The sequence below is a fragment of the Zingiber officinale genome, chromosome 8A (genome assembly GCF_018446385.1).
Source record: "Zingiber officinale cultivar Zhangliang chromosome 8A, Zo_v1.1, whole genome shotgun sequence".
Taxonomy (NCBI): domain Eukaryota; kingdom Viridiplantae; phylum Streptophyta; class Magnoliopsida; order Zingiberales; family Zingiberaceae; genus Zingiber; species Zingiber officinale.
In genome coordinates, this window is record NC_056000.1 from 131,179,281 (window position 1) to 131,202,981 (window position 23,701).

At 41.9% G+C, this 23,701-nt stretch overlaps 1 protein-coding gene across 1 annotated transcript; it reads left to right on the plus strand.

The window, feature by feature from the left end:
* The first annotated feature begins 1,546 nt into the window (after nt 1–1,546).
* LOC122010267 (pollen-specific leucine-rich repeat extensin-like protein 1) lies at nt 1,547–23,404 on the plus strand. The gene is made up of 3 exons (XM_042566746.1): nt 1,547–1,855; nt 2,528–2,803; nt 21,871–23,404. Exons 1-3 carry the CDS (start codon nt 1,712–1,714, stop codon nt 23,023–23,025), a joined length of 1,575 nt encoding a protein of 524 aa, XP_042422680.1. The 5' UTR covers nt 1,547–1,711; the 3' UTR covers nt 23,026–23,404.
* The last annotated feature ends 297 nt before the right edge of the window (nt 23,405–23,701 follow it).

The window sequence follows — 23,701 nt, forward strand, 5'->3', positions numbered from 1 at the left end:
ATAATATATTTAAACTCCTTACAACCCTAGAAATCCACAGGAATTGAAATGGGTGTAATCGGAGTTCTCGAATTCCATAAATGATTTTGGTAATCAAGAGGGTAGAATGAAAAAATATGTAAAAAAGTTCATATTTTAGTAAATAATAAAATATCATGTCTGTTGGTAAATTTAAAAATCTAGATACACCTGTCGATAAATTACCAAAAATTTAATATCAGAATTATAAATAAAAAAAATAAATGTTTATGATTATTTATCTTCCATAATAGCAAATCAATCCCAAATCTTAGACTTCACCTTTGTCACGCTTTCACTCTCTTCCATTGGTGAAAGTTTAAGGGGGCGTTTGATTCTTTCTTAGGAATAGGAATTGGAATGAGAATCATTGTATTGTGGAATGAGAATGAATATGAGCATGAATATCATTCTTAAAAACAATGTTTGGTTACTTGCATATTTTCTATCGAAATAAATCAAAATTTCCTTTTTTACCCTTAAAGGAAAATAAAAGAAAAAATTAGATGTGAGAGAAAGATAAATGTGAGAGAAAAATATGATGAAAGATAATGATGAGAGAGAAAGTATGATGAGAGAGAAAGTGTGATGAAAAAGAATGAAGAGAGAGAAAGTGTGATGAGAGAAAATGAGAAAAGAGAATGTGATAGGAGAGAGCATGATGAGAGAAGATGAGAGAGAAAATATGATGTGAGAGAAAGTATGATAGGAGAGGATGAAAAGAGAGAAAATGTAATGAAAAAAGAGGAGAGAGAGTGTGATGAGAGAAATTGAGGAGAGAGGAAGTATGATGAGAGAGAAAGTGTGATGAAAAAAAAGAGAATAGTGAGTGTGATGAGAGAGATTGAGGAAAGAGAAAGTATGATGAGGGAGAAAGTATGATGAAAGAGAAAGTGTGTTGAGGAAAAAAAAAGAAGGGAGTGTGATAAGAGAGATTGAGGAGAGAGAAAGTGTGATGAGAGCGAAAGTGTGATGAGAAAAAAAGAAAAAAGAGAGTGTGATGGGAGAGATTGAGAAGAGAGAAAGTATGATAAGAAAAAAAAGAAGGAAGAGAGTCTGATGGAAGAGATTGAGGAGAGAGAAAGTATGATGAGAGAGAAAGTATATGAGAAAAAAATAGGAAAGAGAGTGTGATAGGAGATATTAAGGAGAGAGAAAGTGTGTGATAAAATGATGAAAGAGAAAATATGATGAGAGAGAAAAAGGAAAGAGAAGTGATATGAAAGAAAAAATAAATAAATATATTTTGATATTTGATATTAAGGAAGAAAATTTTAGTTTTAGGTCAAGGGTATTTTTGAAATAAGGAAATATTTTGATTGATGAAAATAGGGTAATGACACAGTGAAGGGGAGGTATATGGGAATGAATTATTACCTAATTTCAAGGATTCATTCACTTATTTGTATTTTTATTTCTATAATTCAAACATTAACAATGACAATCAATAATTCTCATTCCTATTTCTATTCCCATTCCCCGCTCCTATTTCCCTAAACCAAACGCCCGTGACATACAAAAACGCGTCGCCACTGCATCTTAATCCCCAATTCTGTGAGCTTGAGCGCCCGCCCGACGGTCTACGCTGGCGGTATCCGCTTGTTCGCCGCCGCGCTGTCATAAACCAACTGGTCGCCTAAGGCAAGCAACCGCATCTCTCCCCTCTTTCTTCCCCCTCTTTGTCTCTTCTCCCATGGCATCGGGTGAGTCTTCCGGACGAGCAGCCGCCTCGGACTCCAGATCGTTCGATTTCGGCTCCGATGACATCCTGTGCTCCTACGACGATTTCTCCGCGCAGGACACTTCGATTGGGAAGCGATCGGATCCCTCCGGAAAGGTTGTTGTCGTTATTTTATTTTCTTTTTTATATTTCGCTTCTTGAGTTCTTGATGTGCCATTTCAATGTCGTGTGTCGTGATGTTGGTTAGGTTATTCCTGAATTCGTCATGGCTATGAAGAGAGTTAAACGTTTCGAGTCTTGGAATGACTAGGAAGTTTTATGTTTACCTGTAATTTGGATCTTGCTGCAGTCTTAATGCGATTGTTTGCTCGGGGAAAGGGAAGATTACGGTTTCGTTTTCCTTTCATCTTGTTCGCCATTTTCCTGAAATTTGATTGGTCTCCGTTTCATGGTTTTCCGTTGGATTGCCTTTGTTTGGATGTGCATTGTCATCATGGAATAATTTGGCCGCCTAGATTGCCTGTTGAAGCAATCTAGGTCTCCCATTTGGCTTGGATAATAGCTATCTTCAAGATGACCTATACGTTGGCCCTCTGCAAGCCCTTCATGAATAGTAATGCCCCAAGATGAAGTCTTTATATAATTCTCACTTCTTGAATTCTATATGGTAATTGTGTATGTAGGAGCATCTTTTAACGATTTGTCTTGCTGTGTTAACTATTTGGAAAGTTCTTATCGGGAAATAGAAGTTATCATGTTTCATTTTGTTTCAGTCCTTGATTTTCCAACAAACCACATTTTTTTAACTACATGATCATCACTGAACAGGATCTCCATGAGAATAGCATGGGAAGACCATTAGTCAGTATCTATGAACAAGAAGATTATTCCAGGGAGGGTGTATTACCATCTGTTGAGAAATGCATGAAGAAGTATGCCGATAATTTACTCCGATCACTTGATGGTATCTGTGGCCGTTTGTCACAGTTGGAGATAGTCTGCTACAAACTTGAGCGATCTGTTGGTGAACTTCGAGCTGATTTTACTCACGACCAGAATGAAAAAGATGTGAAATTCAAGTTTCTTGAGAAGCATCTTCAAGAAGTAAGTGCTGATATAAATTATAATTTACTACTGTTAGTTGATTAATATGTAGCCCTCTGTGGATTTACATTTTTCTTTTTCAAGTTAAAATAGTGGTACTTGGCAATCAAATTAACAAAATTATTTTTTGATAAACATAAATCAACAATAGTTGTTCTTTAAAAAAGAATCATGCATGAAAGCAAGGAATTTTTTTAATATCGCTTAATTTTTTGAGTGGCACTTAAATTTTCCACGTGTGTCAACAAATAAGCCAATGTTTTAGTCCTTGGGATTTAAGAGGGTACATAGTATACTCCTAAACTCTAATGGTACTTGCAATTTGGTGTTATTATGATCATTTAGTTCTCTTCCAGAAACTTGACTGAGTGATGACTTTTCTTTTGAAACTCTGCTCTATCTGAAACTTATAACAAGCTTCTCATTATAACACAGTATAGTTTGAAAGCCTCAAATATGCATTTATTACATTCTATTAGCTCTACTCAGTGGAAATCTACCTTCAACAATAGTTATATATTGTTTCTTCATAGAGCACAATTTATCTATTTCACTGCATTCTTATTTTTCTGTTCTCATTGAACGCTTTTCATCAATGTTCACTGTCAGTTTGAATAATATGATCAACTCTTATTTTGATTTGGTTTTCTACTACTATAAATATTCAATTCAAAATATCCTTCCAGTTTCTAATTCTTCATGCCAAATTCTCACTCTAGATATATTTATTGCTTGGTTACTTATATTTCTATCATCACTTTTAGATAAAGGTTATATTAAACTAGCTCTCTGCAATTATTTTTTTTTGGTTGATATTTTCCACAGTTCACTTTTGATTCTGGCATAGTTATTATGTTACTTTAGACTCATTTGAGTAACTGATGACTGCCATGACCACAAACTAATGGTCAAAAAATTTGATTCATTTCCAATCAATAGTACAGTGACTAGATTGAATACAAGATAAGACATTTCTGACCAGTTGGATTTCGTGACATCTTGAGTTCAATAATGACCAAACTATTATTTTGTTGTTATCACAATCATAATCAACACTGCATTTTTTTGTCCGAATTATGGAATCACGATACAAATTTTATTCTTTTAGTGAGCTTTATGTGAGGCTGCATTATTAGTATTCAAATTATTTAAAATATTTTAGCACGTTCTCCTGAGTTATATATTTATTAATCACTCTATTTCTTCTATTTTAATTGATTCAATTGGTTTAACTATAGAATCTAATTGCCACCTTTGAACATGTACACCACCTCAATGTATTTTATCTCATTATCATAGGTTGGAGCTACATGCAATTGCTTCAAGCTGTAATATTTTTTTAATCGTTTTTAGTAAAACCCCAAGTATCCTTCTTAACATTGTCATATCTATTTCATCAATTTTTTTGTAGCAAAACAACACTCTAATCAATAGAGTATGGAGGATCATATAACACTTATAATTTGCTTTTTAAGATTTGATGTTACTTGACAATCTCACAAGATTCCAAAAGCTGTCCGTTACAACCACACTCTTTATTCCTATTTACCATATACCAGCTAATATCTCTTTGTCGAATAATAGATCCAAGATATGTTCTTATTAGTAGCATTTCATTTCATACATTTAATTTTAATTCCATTTTACTAAAACCTTTAGTTTCTATTTACACACGTAAACAAATAAAAATTCAGAGCTAACCCTTGATATTAAACCAACCGCTATAGAAAGCTGATTTGCAATGTTATCAATAATTATAAAACTAGTGACTCTATTATCATACATATTGATCCTGTCTGAAAACTGCAGAGATGACGTGCTGGGCACGGCGGATTGATGATTGACTGGTAGTAGACCTTTTTCTCTAAAAAGAAGCTTCTCTCCGATCTTGCACACACCGAAACAATCTGACAAAGTGTCAGTGCCTAGAAACCAAGGGGGAATCCCTGGAGAAGGCACTCTGACGCTCAAGTTAGTACAAGCTTGAGCTGGTGGATGAAGAACAGTAGTAGATGCGTGCACGAGGATGAGTTACAGATGTTTAGAGAGCGTACCTTCACCACGGAGAGAACTCCCCCTTTATATACCTCTTCTCATAACCTCCGCAATCATGAGGTGGCAAAGTGTGTCAAGGTTTGTTAGGCAATGTATAATAGTTATCTGAGGAATTTTTCTTCTACCCACATGTATACCTCTTTTGTTGTTTGTAGCTTCTGTTATTGTTGACACTAATAAAGGAATATGCTGTTATACATGATAGGCTGACAGGGGACAGGATGGTCCCTGAAGAAGGTTTTAAAAGAAGATTCTCTAACACATAGTTTGTTATTCTGACAAGCTGTTAGGATATTGCCCGCTAAGCATATCTCGATCGGTCGTTAAGCCAGTCACCGGTCGTTAAGTTGGCCACCCTGTTAGGATGTTATTAGTTGAATATATCTCAACCGGTCATTAAGCCAGACCGCCTTGTTAGGATGTTATCTGTCGAGTATATCTCGACCGGTCATTAAGCCCATCGCTTCTATTGGGCTCTTCGGTTGCATTCTGTATATCCTACTCTATAGTGTATCATATTGCATGTATCTTGGTTGTCTAGTGAGGCCACCCGCCTTTATATCTGTCTTGGCATTAAGCCGCTTAGTTATATCCGGCGCAACCTTGAGACCTTCGTTGGAAAAATGATATAGTGTCTTGGTCATGTTGGAAATCCATTCGAGCAATAATATAGCACCTCATGCTTCTTGGAAATCCCTTTGATATTCTATGCTTTGCTGGAATTTTGTTAGGGTAGTAATATGAGGATGAATGTTGTAGGCCCGGTCGTTCTTCTACCCGATCGGGCATATACTGAGCTATCCAGAGAAACGCCACTATTTTCTGAGAGGTTCGATCAATATGTTAAGCTGGACTGTGTTTGACTCGACCGGATATTTGTACGGCCGGGGCATGTGAACTTGTTCGACTTCATAACCAGTTGGACACACATACATGCTACCGCATGGAAACCCATTAGGGGCGGCCGACAATCAGGGTCGCCCGGGCATATATAGAGATACTCATATGAAGTAAGGAGTTTAGCTTTTCCCTTGGCCATACCTATCCCCTTGACCATACCTATGGCTAGTCTATTGGGAAGTGAGTCGGTCACGCTGGTCGATACATAAGGCCGACCATCCTTAATCTTGGTCGCCTTAAAGTCTGGCCATCCTTAAAGCACTGACCTCCTAAGGTTCGATCGGCTTAAGGGCTGGCCGCCCTTATCTGACGGTCGACTTATAACTTGATTGGATTGACTCTAAGAATCTTAGTACTGGGCGACTAATTAAAGCTAGATGAGGGGATGTTATCCTTTTTCGATTGGGACCGCCACACTATCTCGACTTTGATCGCCCCGTCGTCTTGACTTTAACTGCCACATCATCTCTTGGGTCCACTTATCGCAACCTGTTTCGCAGCCTCCCCTTCAAGTCTAGTCGAAGGAGGTGTAGTCAACTGACTGGACCCAATTCCCACTTTCACCAGTTCGGCCCTTTTATCACGACCATTAATCAATTCGCGCTCCCCTTTACGCCTTGAGGACTTAGCAATTTTTTTCAAAAGTTGCTTGTTTGCAGCTAGTTGTGTGGGAGAGATTACTGAGGACGTGTGGAGAGGTGCATTGTCAGAGGAATGATTTGGTTGTCATCTCCATCATAAATGCTATTTATGGATTACTATAACGTTCCGTTGCATGCCATCTCAATCCAACGACCACCATTGAATCATACTTTATAAAAACCCTAAACAACCCATACTCCTCACACTTTGTCTTTTGTTTTCTTTATCTTCTCCGTCTACCTTTCACTTACAGTGTTCTCCTCTCCTTCCCCTTAAGCAACCAGTAAGTCTTTTTCCCTTTCTTCACTTTGTGTTCTCTTATGGCTGAAAAATCCTTTTCCCCCGGTATATCTTGACCTTTTCGGATTTTGACGCTGTCGATAAAGCTTTCCTTCGCTCTCGGTATGAAATCCAGAGCTATTGAATCGTTATCCCTTCTTTCGACGCCCATCCTCATCATCCTCCTGCTAATCACATCACCTTCTTTATGGACCTACTAGTGGTCGGTTTCTGTTTCCTGTTCATCCGTTCCTGTCGGCAGTAAGTCAGTATTTCCGTATCTCCCTACAACAGTTTGCTGCAAACGCTATTCGTGCCGTATGTGGTACATTCATGTTATTCCATTTGTTTAGCATTCCTCCTACCTTCGAAATTTCTTTTTGTTCTCCTATCTCAAGAAATCAGAACCGGGGGTTTTCCTTTTCCAATCTCGCCTAAAATCCGTTTTCTTCAAGGACATGCTCTCTTCCAACAAGGGTTGGAAGTCGCGATTCTTTTTCCTTGAAATGCCCGAGCCCGCTTCTTGGCGCCTAACAATTTTCCTTTCCTGCTCTTCCTGACATAGGGAATTATAAACAAGATGCTACTTACCTCACCTACTTTCCCAAGCTAGGCAGCTAACAATTTAAGATTCATTGGTGGCTACGAGAAGGCCTCCTACACTTGTTTGGCTTAAGCCCCATACAAAAGAAGATTCCTGGCTCTTTCGGTAAGTTTCGATAACTTAGTCACTGCATTATCACTAACTAAGGTATTCTTTATTTTGTGGAGTGAATGCCATTTTCTTGGCCCTAATCGATAACTCGATCGACCTGGATGAGAAATAAATTCGGGCTAAAGAGCGAGAACTGCATCTTGAGCGAGGCTTACAACCAGCTGCCCCTGCAATGGGACATCCGATAACCTTGCGACTGAGCCTAGTGCGGCTACTGCTTCAAAGGAATTGCCATTCGCTTCCGTTCTTGTGCCTGAAAGTGTTCCCCTGGAGGGGGAGGATGTTCCTTCAAAAAGACGCAAAAGACGTAAACTTGTTCACGCCGAAGTCCCTGAAGAGCTAGCGACATCAACTAAAGCACCTACAAGCGAGGTGCCTTCAGCTTACCTATCTCCCGTCCAAGCAAAGCCGGTCTAGGAGGAAACACAGGAATAATAGTCCGAGCGGACCTTGTCCGCTCTTCCTTCTGCTAGCCCAACGTTCGAGCCTGCCCGAATTCAAGAGGTGATCTCCCTGCTGAACGAGGCGATAGATTCCAACTTCATTCTATCTCCTTGTGTAAAGACTCCTCCAGGCTTTACTGGGCCGAGACGACCTCATTCATTTTCAACACCTTCTATGTGCCATTCGCCTAGGCCACAACTTCCCCTTTGACTACCCCGACTGGCCAGATACTTTTAAGGTGTCGCTTAACGGAGGCTTGGGAGGATGTTGGAAACCAGCTCAGCGAGCTAACTCCTGGGGAGTTAGTAGACGAATACACCTATACACGAACTAAGGTGAAGTATTTTGATCTACCCCCTCATACATTGACTGTTTCTAATGCTACTTGTCCCTTTCTTCAGAGTTGGGCGATGAAATGAGTGCTGCATAACAATTATACTCCTTGGCCCAGGAAAACGAAACACTAAAACAAAAAATTTCTGAAGCCGTTTCTGCACCTTCCTCTGAATGGATAAGTGGGCTAGAAACCTAACTTCAAGAGGCTCGACGACTGTCAAAAGTTGAGTTTAAGAAGGCGATCAGCTTTAAGACTTCCTTGAGGCTGCCGAAGCTAAACTCCAACCAGAGACAACCCTTCGAGCGAGTATGAAGGCGGAGCTGGATGAAAAAACCACAGAATCTGATCACCTATCCTCCCAGCTAAAGGCCGTAACTGATCGCTTTTCCTCACAACTAAAGGAGTAGAAGGCTATACACGAGGTTGAACTCACCGCCAAGGTTTCCGAGCTGTCTGCTCGAGATGCCGAGTGAGACGCTCTCCGCTTAGACTTGGCGACCGCCCAAAATTCCCTATCTTCCAAGGAATCTGAACTGACAGGTATCTTGGCTAAGCTAATAGCTGCCTGGGCGGAATTGGAACCATACTGAGTAGGAGAGGATGAACGCTTCCAGACGAGGAAGAAAGTTCTCTTCCAAACACCTGCCTTCAACGTGGCCATCGATCGCTCCATTAGCAAAGCACTCCTTCTTGGAGCGGAGGCCACGGTAGAGCAACTAAAGGAAGGTGGTTACTTAGTTTCCGATCCTCCTGCCCGCTTCTTTGACCGTAAGAGGATAAATCATAAGGCTTCGCCTGACCTGTTTCCGCAACTGTTTTGGTTTGTCATGGTTCAATTTGTAATCTTGTTTTCCTATGGTCCAATGTCAATCTCTTCCAATAACTTAGGTCTTGATAACTTGTGTTTTTTTCTTGAATGTGCATGATATACTAATCATAGTGCTAAGTTCGTTTGGATCAAAGTCCGTTCGACTATAATTTACATGATTGTCCATCCGAACTCAAAGACCGAACGAGCCATAACAATTAAAGATTTCTCTAGAGTAAGGATATTTATAACCGATCGGGGTCAAATCCATTCGACCTAACCCCTGCTCGGTTTTAAGAACTAGTCCAGCATGCATTCGGCCTTATCCCCTCCTTATTGCTTCACTTATTTTCTTCTCGGGTGAGCTTTCCCTAGTGAGCCCCAAAGTTCGCTCAACCTCTGGCCGGTCGGGCCTTTAAGGGAGTGGCACAAAAAATAAGGTTTGATTTGATAAAGGTGTTGGTGCTTCGAAAGGACCGTTGCATGCTTTTTGAGGGTGACACGTGTGTGTGCGTTTATTATAAATGCACATATTTTCCCGTACTTATTGTTTCGCCTTCATATCCAACTATTCAAAACCTAGCCTGCTTATTTATTGTTATAATCCGACGACTCTGCTTGAAAAAGTGGCTTTTAGGGATTTCCATGAGAAAGACTTTAAGAGGTTCAATGTCTTCATTTCTCCTTCTTCTTCTTTGCTACCTTTCCTTTGCTATCTCCTTATTTCTAACACTTATCTCCTCTTCTTCTTTTCTTTGCAAAAATGGCTGAGGATGATCTGTGGTATATGCAATGCTCCTCCAACTTCACCCTTATGGATACTTATGACCTCAGAATCAATTACGGGTTACCCTCTTACGTAGTGATACCAACTGGTGAAGATTGCCCCCATCTTCCTCCATCAGAAAACATTGCGGTCTTTAGAGAGCAAATTGTAGCAAGATTCTGTTTCCCTCTCTATCCTTTCATTGTCGCAGTTAGCCAATATTTTGACATTCCCCTTCATCAACTTTTCCCCAACTCCCTTCGCATTCTAAATGGCGCCACTATGATTTTCCGTTTCTTTAACCTCCCTTTGTCTCCGCGTCTATTTCATCACTGCTTCAACCCTCAGCAAGTGACGGACGACCTATTCCGTTTCCGTGCCCGCCCTAAGACATCTTTATTTGATAGGATTCTGGCCCAAGGCGAATGGAGAGATAAATATTTCTTTATTAGCCTTCCAACCCCTTTGTCTTGTCCCATAACTCGGCAGCAAAATCTTCCCCCTATACCTGATTTGGGGAATATCCGCACTGACCCAACTTTGCGCGAGGCTTTAGAGAGACTAAGAGGCCTAAAATTTAGCCTACTTGAATTAACCATCGAAGGTTTGTTATACATTTTTGGGCTTACCCCAGTCAGCCTTGGGCTAAGCGCCACCTTTGGTATGCAATCTTCACCTTTTTCTTAGTTATTTGTAAGGGTTTTTCTTATGATATTCACTTATCATAAGATAAATATGCATATCAAACGAGGAAAAGGAAGACCAAAAAAGACTTGGTTAGCAACAATAAAACAAGATAAAATTTATTTAAATAGAGATGATGATATAATAGGAGATAGAGCTCAATGGCGTAAAAGGATTCATACAGCCGACCCCACCTAGTGGGAAAAGGCTTGGTTGTTGTTGTTGTTGTATTCACTTATCGTTACAACGGATGCTATCACCCCCGCCTTCCTTTCCAAACGTGCTCAACTGAAGGGAGATGTCGTGAACCAATGGGGGGAAGCCTTGCTAAAGGATCGCGAAGTCGGGCTAGTGTCGTCCTCTAGTGGCAATCTACCCCAACAGATAATCCCAAAGAAACATCCTCCTTTGGCTCTTCAGACTCAGACACTCCCCTCACATTCATGCGCAAAAGGCTCTGATCAGAGACTTCGGGTCTGAATTTATTTGAGCAATCGACCATCGAGCGGACTTCCCTTGATGGGACCTTGGTTTCTTTCGCTCAAGGTAAATGGCTTGGATCTCAAAAACATAGTCGATCTCATTTTAAAATTGTTATGATGAGGCCAAACATTCTTTATATATGCTTCTCGTGCGACCACCCCAATTGTCCGTCCAATTTAGACAATACCAGTGCGGCCAACTTCACCACAAGCCTTGGGCGTTTCTTCCACCACCTTGGGCTCAGAACAAACTTATGATACAAGACCGGCCTATCATACGCTCGCGCACTTAACTGCTACGCAGTATCATCGGCTGGTCGGGAAAGTACCAGAAACTTGGCCCGCTCCATTGACTGTCGTTTATTTGAGATCCCCTAGAACTTCCTTTGCTTTGCCCCAAGCGCTAGATCCCCAACTGGTCCTCCTTGCCTCTTTAAACAATCTTATGTATTATCCACTCAACATGAGATGAAGGCTACTACTTCATCGTCGTATGGGGTATTAAAGTTGAAAGGTCCCTTAGCTGAATCCTAGTTGGAAGCTCGCAACCGGTCAAAAAGATCTACCGTGTCAACAGGAGCGGATAAGTACGCCATGAATGCAACCGCGGTAGGCTTATGGCTCGACCTATTTTGTGGACTAAGATATCATTAACATATCTTATGCACTAAGATTTCATTGTTATTCTTTTTCAGTTTTTCGCTTCTGGGATGCACCTAAGCCAAATAGCTGTGGACTTAGAGCATGCCAACAAAATTTTGAAAGAGTGAGTAGAAGAGTTAGAATCTGCCACCCTCATCCCTAGCATTGAAGCGACTATCTTACGAGAAGAGATTGAAACTCAAGCTGGGCAGCTTTTAGATATGAGGCAAAATTTGAGGGAATCCCAACTACTAGCGGAGTCATATCACACGGACAAGAAAAGATTAGAAATTCTGTTTCAAACTAGGGAATCTCAGCTCCGAGCGAAGAGGGCTATGAGAGCCAAAGCCGTTTCAGATTTTGATAAAAAAAACTACCTTACTAGAGGAATTAAGGACCACTCACATGACTAGCTTCTTTGCACAAACTACCGCATCATATTCCAAGGATTTAATGATACTAGGCCGAGTTGGATTCTGCCAAGGTTGAACTGGAGAGTTATAAGATTGGGGAGGACGAACGTTTTGAGGCTAGACGAAAGACTTATCTCAACTCTCCCGCTTTTGGGACAACCTTCGCCCGACAATCTCCAAGTCCCTCTTTCATGCAGCCGAGGGAGCTACCCAACAATTAAGGGAAGCTAGCTATTTGTCCACAGAGCCTCCTCCGTGATTCGTAGATCGCCATCGTCTCAATAGAGAACTTCCGAAGGACATCTTAAGCAAGTTCGACTAAGTGTATACCCATATTTTTCATGTCATAGCTCTCAATTGGTTGTAAAGCATAAATTAAAATGTTAGAATATGCATCGAACATTATTAAATCGCATATGTTTTCTTGCAAACTTCTAGCGTATCTCCAGAACCACTAGTGCTTTAAACTATTTCTTAATTCGTATCATGATAATCCGAATGACCAATTTATAGGAATGAATTGCCTCATAAGAATTGGAGGATATGCTGAACTATATACCGATCCCAACCAGAATAATCAAATCGGGCGACCATATTCAGACCGAACGACTATCTCCAGATATGCCAGCCGGAATAACTACTAACCTGGGTTAAGTAATGGCGTTGAGAGTACCAACCGAACCCAATAATTGTGGCCATTAGATAATCGACTTGCGAACGGACCCTTCATAATGAATCTCCCTGCTGAACAATAAATTTGATAGAATAACACTACCGAGTATGCTGATCAGGCCGAACAAAATAATAATTTCCTTACGATTTTAATTAGCTTGAAGATTTAATAGTTCGAAATCTGAGGACCAGCTGGTTTGTGACTTGGCTGACGGCTCAACAATTTACAATATAAGAGCTAATAATTTTCATCGTTGCTTGCCGGACTGAACAATAGAATCGAGTGGGATAATTATATCGAACGAAAATTTAAGAGTCCGAATTATAAAGGCGCGAGAGCATGCTTGCTTATAATCTGATTGGTGGCTCAGAGTCTGAGACTGGCCCGGTCTATAAATCAAGGGTCATAATCTTGGGACTTTTCTAAGCAGCGAGAGCATGCTCGTTAATAACTCGACATATGGCTTAGGAGTCTGGGACTGGCCTATTTATAAGACGGGGGCTATAATCTCTGGACATTTCTAAGCCGTGAGAGCATGCTCGCTTATAACCCGGCCGGTGAGCCTGACCCGATCTATAAGCCTGGGGCTATAATTTCTGGACATTTCTGAGCCGCGAGTGCATGTTCGCTTATAACCTGGCTGATGGCTCAAGAGTTTGGGACTGGCCCGGTCTATAAGCCGGGGCTATAATCTCTGGGTTTCTTTGAGCTGCGAGAGCATGCTTGCTTATAACCCGGCCGGTGGCTCGGGAGTCTGAGACTGGCTATAAGCAGAGGGCTATATTCTCTGGACTTTTTTTTGAGCTGCGAGAGCATGCTCGCTTATAAATCGGCTGGTGACTCGGGAGTTTGAGACTGACCCGGTTTATAAGCTGGGGGCTATAATCTCTAGACTTTTTTGAGCCGCGAGAGCATGCTCACTTATAACCCCGACGGTGGCTCAGGAGTCTGAGACTACCCTGGTCTATAAGCTGGAGGCTTATAATTTATAATTTGTAAAAATCTCTGGATAAATTCACTTGCATTCTCATTAAGTGTAAAAGGTGTTACATAATACACAAGTAAATTATAAGAGTACTTTTTAAGTCTTATATACAGGCGTACTTTTTAAGCCCTATAAGACTGTAGATGATTCGCGCTCTAAGGTCGGTCCAATCTTTTGCCTTCTGCATCTTCGAGATAATAAGAGCCCGATGTGAGCTTTTGTACCACCTTAAATGGTTCTCCCCATTGTGGCTCCAGCTTGTTGACATCCTAACCGATTTTATTCGCTTCCAGACCAGGTCGCCCACCTGAAAAAATCAGGAAATAACTCTTCTATTATAGTTTTGCCTCATCCTTTGACGGTAACCCATTAGTCGAGCTGTCGCCTTGTCTCTAATTTCTTCTATCAGGCCAAGCTCCATAAGGCGCTGACCCTCATTATCTTCATCATACAATCCCCTTCGATCGGACTCCACGCCAACCTCGACCGGGACCACTGCTTTACCTCCATAAACCTGGTGAAAGAGAGTTATACCTGTTGCTTTTCGAGGTTGTATGGTATGCCTATAGTACACTAGGTAGTTCATCGACCCAACTTCCTCCGACATGATCCAATTTGATTTTTAGCCCACTGATAATTTCTTTGTTCGTTACTTCTGCGGCCGTTACTTTGGGCATATGCCATGGAGGTGAAGGTCTGAGTGATGCCATAAGTAGAACACCACTCTCGGATTTTCCCGTCTTGGAATTGCCTTCAATTATCTGAAACTAGTTTATGGGGAATTCCAAACCTGCAAATAATATGTTGTCATAAGAATTTAACAACCATGTGCTCGGTTATCTTGGCTAATGATTCAGCTTCCACCTATTTAGAAAAATAGTTCACTGCTACTAGTAAAAATATCTTCTGAGCAGGTGCCAAAGGAAAATGACCCACTATATCCATGCCCCACTGATCGAACGGGCAGAAAACGTTGAAACTTTTCAACTACTTCGTGGGGGTGATGAGGAATATTCTGGTGCTTCTGATAGGACAAATATTTTCTTACTAGTTGGGCAGCGTCGACATGCAGAGCGGGCAAAAAATACTCGACCAACAACACTTTTTAAGCGAGAGACTGACCGCCTGCATGATTTCCATAGGAGTCTTGATGCATTTCCTGCAAAATGTATTGTATGTTTTCCGGCCCGATGCACTTGAGCAAAGGACATGAGAAAGCCCGCTTATAAAGCTGATCACCAATCAAAGTGAATCGACCAACTCTCTTCTTAATCATATGTGCTTGCTCACCCTCGGCCGGCAAACTGCCCTATTGTAGAAATAATATGATTGGTGTTCTCCAACTACTCTATAATTCAAGGTTAGCTTGTCGTTCAATACAGGCTACTAGTAGTGTTTGCTCTACTGACCTATCTATAGCCCAAGCGGAAGCCAACTTGGCCAGATCATCTGTTGTTTGATTTTCTGATAGGAACTTTTTGAATAATTACGTCCTGGAACTCAACCTTAAGTTTCTCAAAGGCTTTCTGCATAGAGCTTAAGCCGTTCATTATTGATCTCAAAGTTTCTTGATAATTGCTGCGCAACCAATTGTGAATCTGAGTATATTAGAACCCGAGAAGCCCCCACATGCCTAACAGCCTGCAGGTCGGCTATCAATGCTTCATATTCTGCTTCATTATTAGTAGCCTGATAATCCAGTCGAATAGATAACTGCATCCTATCTTCACTGGGCGATATCATAAGAATGCCTATACCACTGCCTTGTCGAGTGGAGGATCCATCCATATACATTTTTCAAGTCCCCTCGGGCTCTGGATTTTGTACTTCTACTATGAAATCAGCTAAGGCTTGAGCTTTGATGACCACTCGGGGTTGATACTTAATATCGTACTCACTGAGCTCAGTGGTCCACTTGATCAATCTTCCGGAAGCTTCTGGGTTGACAAGCACCCGACCCAAAGTTCTATGATCGGGTGAGAGAGGAAATAAGAACGTAATTTCCGAGCGGCTAAAACTAATCCGTACGCTAACTTCTTGAGTGCGGTATAACGACACTCGGATCCTTTCATTAAATGACTTAACAAATATACAAGTTGTTGTTCCTTTCCCTCTTGCCTAACTAATACTGACCCGATTGTGTGGTCAATAGTTGACAGATATACCCATAAAATTTCACCCGCTATTGACTTAGCAAATACAGGTAGGACGGACATACTCTTTTAGCTCCTCAAAAGCTTTATCGCAATCGACATCCCATTAGAATTTGGTCGTCCGACAGAGTATCTTGAAAGAAGGCAAACTTCGATCTACCGACTGGGAGATGAAGCGAGAAAGGACAGTAATCCGGCTTGTCAGCCTTTGTGCCTCCTTCAGATTGTGTGCAGGGGCCATGTCTTGAAGTGCCCGCTCCTTGCTTAGATTAACTTCTATTCCCCGCTTGGTCACAATATATCGCAGGAATTTCCCGCTCTTGGCCCCAAACAAGCACTTACTGAGATTAAGCTTTAGTCCATACCGCCTTAAGAGTATGACAGGTTTCCTCCACGTCAGCACATAGGTCGTCGCTCGGAGGGACTTGATAAGGATATCATCCACGTACACTTCCATATTCTACTCAATGTGCTTCTAGAGCACCTTGTTCATAAGCCGTTGGTATGTACCTCTTGTATTTTTCAATCCGAATGACATAATTATGAAATTGACCTTTTCTTCATCATCCTTAGCGAGCAGAACTTGGTGATATTCTTGATATGCATCCAGTATACAAATAAATTCGCATCCATAGGTAGAATCCACCACTTGGTCGATGCGAGGTAGTAGATAATAATCTTTTGGGCAGGTCTTGTTAAGATCTTTGAAGTCGATGTAGATCCTCCATTTATTTCCTGATTTGGACACTAGGACAACATTAGCCAGGCAGCTTGGGAATTGGACTTCACGAATGTAGCCTACTCCCAGTAACTTGTCCACCTCTTCTTTGATGATTTTATTCTGATCGACCCCAAAATCTCGTTTTGCTTGACGGGCCGAGCGTCTGGTAGACATAGAGCACATGCTCCATGATCGTAGGTGACACCCCGGTTACTTCCTAAGGTGTCCGAGCAAAAACATCGTTGTTATGTGTAAGACACGCAACAAGCTCTTTTTTGAGTTCTCGAGGGAGATCGACCGCCACTTGTGTAACAGCTTCCGGTCGACAAAGTCGAATCTGGACTTCCTCCTTTTCTTCGTAGACCAGGTGGGCGGTACCTCTTGGACATTATTGACCTCCACCCACTATCTTTCGTGCAGAGTTGGCTTCAATCTTTATTATATCAACATAGCACTTGCGTGTAGCTAATTGATCTCCTCTAACTTCTTCGATTTGATCATCCATGGGGAACTTCATCTTCTGGCAGAAGGTAGAGACTACTACTCGAAACTCATTCAGGGCCGGGCGACCCAAAATAACATTATAGGCCGAGGGCGCGTCAACTACAATGAAGTTCGATCAGCGTGCCCTCACTAGGGGCTCTTCTCCTAAAGATATGGCTAACTTTTTTTGGTCGAGCGGTTGAACCTCATTACCCGTGAATCCATACAAAGGAGTTACCATGAGCTGAAGCTCGCTCGGATCTATCTGCAACTGCTCAAACGCTTGTTTGAAATGATGTTGACGGAGCTATTTGTGCCAACAAAAGTACGGGAAATATTATAATTGACTATAACAGTCTTAATTATTAATGCATCATCATGGGGTACTTCAACCCCATTCACATCTTTCGACCCAAAGCTAATCTCGGGCCCGACCGCCTGCTTTGTACTGCAGCCGGTCGCATGAATCTCCAAACACCGGGCGTGTGACTTCCTCGCTCGGTTGGAGTCTCCATCGGTCGGACCTCTGGTCATCATATTGATGTTGCCCCAGGCGGCATTATTTTGGTTCTCCTCCTGCCGGGTCGGGAGCTCCGGTTAGTTTCGAGCGTGAGTTAGGGTCCGGTTCACGGGTGGCGGTGGCCTCCTCTGGCGCCTCTCGGCCTCATGCTGATCTCTTCGGGGCGAGCCGTTCAGTCGTCGATAGGGGCGACAGTTGGGAGATGAGGTCTGTTAATAGAATCTCCGATTGCCACTTTGACGATTAGCCAAAATATAACAATCTTGCGTGTCGTGCGTAGTTGATCGGTGGAGGGTACACCATCATCGCGGAGCTTCTTGCGTGGGTTCGGGATATCCTTCTTGCCCAACCTCCACATGCTACATGACCTGTGGTTGTGGTTCTGGATGATGAGGTTGAGAAGCTGCTCGGGGTCCTCTAGGTGGAGGAGTGGGTAATGCTTGACGCTCGGGCGTCGGGGTCGGAGCCGGTGCAGTGGTGTCTTTCCTTTGGGCGGCTTGCACCTTTTCAACATTGATGAATTCAGTCGCTCGGTCCAGCAGATGATCAAAATTTCTCAGTGGCGGTCTCCTAACCAAGGAGACGAAGTAGTCATTATTGCTAAGCCCTTGGAAAAAGGCGCTCACCAAAATCTCGGTAGTGGCTGAAAGGACGTCCATGGCCACGTATTGAATTCTTTAATATAGACCCTTAATGATTCCTTAGGCCCTTGTTTGTGTGAGAAAAGACTCAGGGGAGTTTTCTGGTAGCGTCGACTGCTTGCAAAATGATGAAGGAAATTCTTATGGAAATCCTTGAAACAACGAATGGATTCAGCAAGTAGTCGTTTAACCACCTTTGCGTTGAATCACCGAATGTAGTGAGGAACATTCGACATTTGACCCCATCGGTAAATGATGGAGAAGGGCAGCGTGCTCAAATTTAAGGAGACGATCTTCAGGGTCAGGCGACCCTGAGTATTCCCCTATCGCTAAAGTTTGATAGTACTTTGGCAAACTTATCTTCTCGTACCTTTTGAGCGAATGAGGTACTAATTTCTTCGGGGAAGCTGTATCATGCCGGAGCCTTTTCCCTTCGCTTGTCTCAGACAGGTGCCTCTCCAGAGCTCGGCGGCGTGGAGCTAGTGAGTGAGACGCACGCGCCAAATGAGGCGGGCCTTCTTCCCTAGCTGCTCTCTCCCTCTGATGAGCCGTTGTTGATGTAACGGATTAGGTGGCGACAGAGTACCACCGGTGGCTCCTTGTTGTTGTTGTTGTTGTTGTTGCTGTTGCAACAATCTTTGGGCTCGTTTGTTGATTAGTAGATTTAGGTCTTCTTGCATTAAGGTAATAGTAATGAGTCTTCCAGCTTCCTCCATCTTTGATTCTCAGATCCAGGTGGAAGTTCCCACATACGGTGCCAAATTTGATCATTTCTGAAAACTGCAAAGATGACGCGTTGGGCACGGTGGATCGATGATTGACTGGCAGTAGACCATTTCCTCTAAAAAGAAGTTTCTCTCCGATCCTGCACACACCGAAACGATCCGACAAAGTGTCAGTGCCTAGAAACCAGGGGGAATCCCTGGCGAAGGCCCTCCGACGCTCAAGTTAGTACAAGCTCGAGCGGGTGGATAAAGAACAGTAGTAGATGCGTGCATGAGGATGAGTTGCAGATGTTCCAAGAGCATATTTTCATTACGGAGAGGACTCCTCCTTTATATACCTCCTCTCATAACCTCCTTAATCATGAGGTGGCAAAGTGTGTTAGAGTTTGTTAGGCAATGTATAATAATTATCTGAGGAATCTTCCTTCTACCCACATGTATACCTCTTTTATTATTTATAACTTCTGTTACTGGTGAGGCTAATGAAGGAATATGCTGTTATACATGGTCGACTGACGAGGGACAGGATGGTCTCTGGAGAAGGTTCTAGAAGAATATTCTCTGACACAGTTTGTTATTCTGACAGGCTGTTAGGATATTGCTTGCCAAGCATATCTCGGCCGGTCGTTAAGCTGGCCGCCCTGTTAGGATATAGCATATCTCGACCGGTCATTAAGTCAGACTATCTTATTAGGATGTTATTTGCTGAGTATATCTCGGCCGGTCATTAAACCGACCACTTCTATTAGGTTGTTCAGTTATATTCTGTATATCCTACTCTATAGTGTATCATATTGCATGTATCCTGGCTGTCCAGTGAGATCACCCGCCTTTATATCTGTCTCAGTATTAATCCGCTCGGTAACCTTGAAACCTTCATTCAGAAAATGATATAGTGTCTTGGCTATGTTGAAATTTCGTTCGAGCAATAATACAGTGCCTCATGCTTCATGGAAATCCCTTTGTCAGTCTATGCTTTGCTGGAATTTCGTCCGAGTAGTAATATGAGGATGAATGTTGTAGGCCCAGTCGTCCTTCTACCCGACCGTACATATATTGAGCTACCTAGAGAAATGGTGCTATGTTCTGATAGGTTCGGTCAATATGTTAAGCTGGGTTGTGTTTGGCCCAACCGGATATTTGTATGGCTGGGGCATGTGAACTTGTCCGACTTCATAACTTGCTGGACACACATACATGCTATCGCATGGAAACCATTAGGGGTGGTCGACAATCAGGGTAGCCCGGGCATATACAGAGAGAATCATATGAAGTAAGGAGTTTAGCTTTCCCCTTAACCATACCTATGGCTGGTCTATTAGGAAGTGAGTCGGTCACTTTGGCCGATACATAAGGCCGACCGTCCTTAATCTTGGTCGCTTTAAAGTCTGGCCATCCTTAAAGCATTGACCTCCTCCGGTCTGATCGGTTTAAGGGCTGGCTGCCCTTATCTGGCTGGCCGACTTATAACTCGATCGGATTGACTCTAAGAACCCTAGTATTGGGCGACTAATTAAAGTTAGATGAGGGGATGTTATCCTTTCTTGACTGGGACCGCCACGCAATCTTGACTTTGATTGCCCCATCGTCCTGACTCTTAATTGCCATGCCATTTCCTAGGTCCACTCATCGCCCGTATCACATATCATTTATCATATTAATATAATTACATTTTCTTTTTGTAAAATCCATTTACAGTAGTAGTTGTCAAGTTGCCAACATCTTATTTTTCTAGATGAACATTAATCACATTTTTTTTTCATTTTCATATATTTTAATTAGTGGTCTTATTAAATAGGCATCATTTGATCTCAATCATCTCAGCATAAAATTGAATTGATTTTCAGAAATGTTTGTCTCATCTCTTCTTTTCCTCTCAGTAGCTCTTTTCTAAAATTTTCATGGTACAACAACTTCATCCCTTTAGAATAACAACAATATCATAGATGATCTTTATTCTTACAAAGTGATACTAAATAGCTTTCCCTCGAGTTTTTGGTCATTTCTTCATTCTTAAAATTTCACTGAAAGACATAGTTTAACCAATCCGCATCCATTATATCCATAACAATGAGATTTGAGTAACGGTTAGATCAGGTAGGATCTCAGAAAGCAGTGGAGTCCACTGCTCTTTGATGATGCTCAATACATCAAACTCATAAGCCTCATGTTATTAGGTATTGAACAGTTGTATTTAAACTGAGAACTTTATATATATATGGTCTTAGGTGAACTTCACTACTATAAGATAGAACAAAAGAAAAAACATGAGACCCATATTATGCAGGGTGACTACACGGATTGCCTAAGCCATTGAACCATGAATTTTCTCATTACCTGTGTCAAATAATGCAAACTCCTTTCCCTATCTCCGAACGTCTCTGTACTTGACTATAACACCTTGCACAAGCTTGGCTGTTTAAATTAGGGGAAATAAAGCATCAGCCTCTTGAACATCTCTACGCTTGACATATATTCTCTCACTTGATTCTCTAGTGAAGATAACCTAATTGAATTTGTATTTAATTATTATAATTTTTTGTTCTTTCGTATCCAGTCTAGTATCTTCAAAAGATGGACTTTTTTATTCTGTTAGAATTGAGTAGTGTTTAACTCCATGGGTATAGAGAACTGATTTCTCCTGCAAATGGGAATAGAACTCAATGGGTTCAAATTTATTTGTACAAGTATAGAATTGTGTTACACTTGTTGGTGTTCCCAAGCACAGAAATGATAAATTAATGCTTTTTCTGTGGATGTGCTCCAATGAATGCCCCTGAAATTACAGTTGCCTCATTCCGTGCAGTGAGGCACAACAGTGAAATTTTATTCGTCACCTGTTTTCTTCATTTTTTTCAATGCTTTCTGTCATGTTCACTGAGAAATATGAAGTCTTGAATTCCGAGAGTGTTCTTTAGTTCTTTTTATTCTTCCATCTGTTTCATTTTCTGGGAGTTAGCATTTTTTTTTCTGTTTGTTTTTTCTGTTTTCCTGTTTAGGTGCATAGATCTGTTCAAGTTCTAAGAGATAAGCAAGAACTTGTTGAAACTCAAAGGGAACTAGTCAAACTTCAACTTGCGCAGAAAGCTCCTGAGAAAAATGAGAATACTAATGTACGAGAAGCATCAGAGCCAAAAAGCCAGAATGAGAAACCTGACACCGGGAACCAACAGTTGGTGCTTGCTTTACCTCGACAAACTGATCAAACAGTGCCTCCCGCTGGAACTTCTCAGCAAGTTCAGCCGTACAAAGAACTATCTAAACCCCAGCAAGCACCTGCCCCTCCTAACATTCAACAGGAGCAAGTTATGCCAAAACAAGTTGGCAATTATTATGGTCAGCATCAAACAATGCTGCAAGACCAACGCAACCAACCTGTCCAACCTGAGCCACAGTACATACAACCAGGATCCCAGCTTCACAATAGACCACATCAGGCACCGCCACAGGTGCTTCTGTCAGTAAACCAGAACCAACCTCCCCCTTTTCCTCAACACCTGCAGCAACTACCTCCACAGCAAGATCAGCACCTGCAGCAACAAATTGCTTCACAGGCTCAAATCAGATCTCCACCACCGCCATCATATACCCCTTACCCATCTCAGCCTGTGAATCCTGGTCCTGAAACATTTCCTAGTAGCGTGCCCATGCAAGTCCCTAATCCAGTAATTGTACATCCTGGAGGCATCCGCCCTGAAGCTTTTCCATATGGTTATGGAGGAAGTGGCAGCACAGTGTCGCAGCCGCCTCCGCCCTTGCATCATGGCATACAGCAGCCTATGCAGCCTCCAGTCAGCCAGAGCTCCTTTGCCCCACAGCTGGGCAAGGGTGGCAGTTACATGGGCACTCCACCTTATCCACCTCCATCGCACAACATACCAGGCTACAATGCTGCATACAACTACCCACCGAGCAACCTTCCAGCTGCTAGGAACCAGCAAGTACCTCCTCCAACTCACCAGTACAACTCCCAGTCCATCCGCAATCACCCATATGGGGAGATGATTGAGAAAGCAATTAACATGGGATTTGATAAGAATCAGGTTATAAATGTTGTCCAGAGGATGAGCGACAGTGGGCAACCGATGGATTTTAATTCTCTGCTCGATAGATTGAATGGACAAGCTGGTGGGACATCTGCAAGAGCACGGTGAGAAAAGCTGGTAGGTGCATGCTTATGTGGGTGTTCAATTTGTCTCTTGTGCATTAATAATCTCTCTTCAGTGCTTGGCGTTGTAGATATAATTTTCTTTCATTCAATGTCCCGACCTTTATCAAATTTGTTGCAAGAAATGCCGAGAGTTAAAGTGTTAAACATCATATCGACTATTCACTAGAGCTTGAGTCAATTTGTAAAGGCGCATCCGGAACTTGTGTTAAGCTGGGACAGTTTTATTCTTGGCGGAAGATTCAAAGTCTGAATTGGCATGAAGTTTATACTTAGCCTGCAAGTTTTGAGTCTGCCTTGTAACCCAAGTTCTGGAATAGTAGCTAGCGAACGTGCAGTTGAACTGAAATGTTATATCCATGAAATCATCAAGTGTCTATTTTACTTCCTGTAAAAAGTCTTCTTATTCTTCCAGATCAATGCTAGGGGTGGATACCATCAAATTCAAATCGCCTCAAAAATGAAAGATGACGACATCCTGTTGCTCTTCTAGGAAAGTTGAATAACTCAGCAATGGAAAAAGCAATTGCAGAGTAGACAGCATTTGTTCAGATGCTTAGCAAGAATACCGCTGTTAGCTTCTCAATCAAACCATTTGGGCAACTGCTTCCACTGCAGAAGGAAATGCTACGATGAAAACCACATAATCAACTCTAAAAACA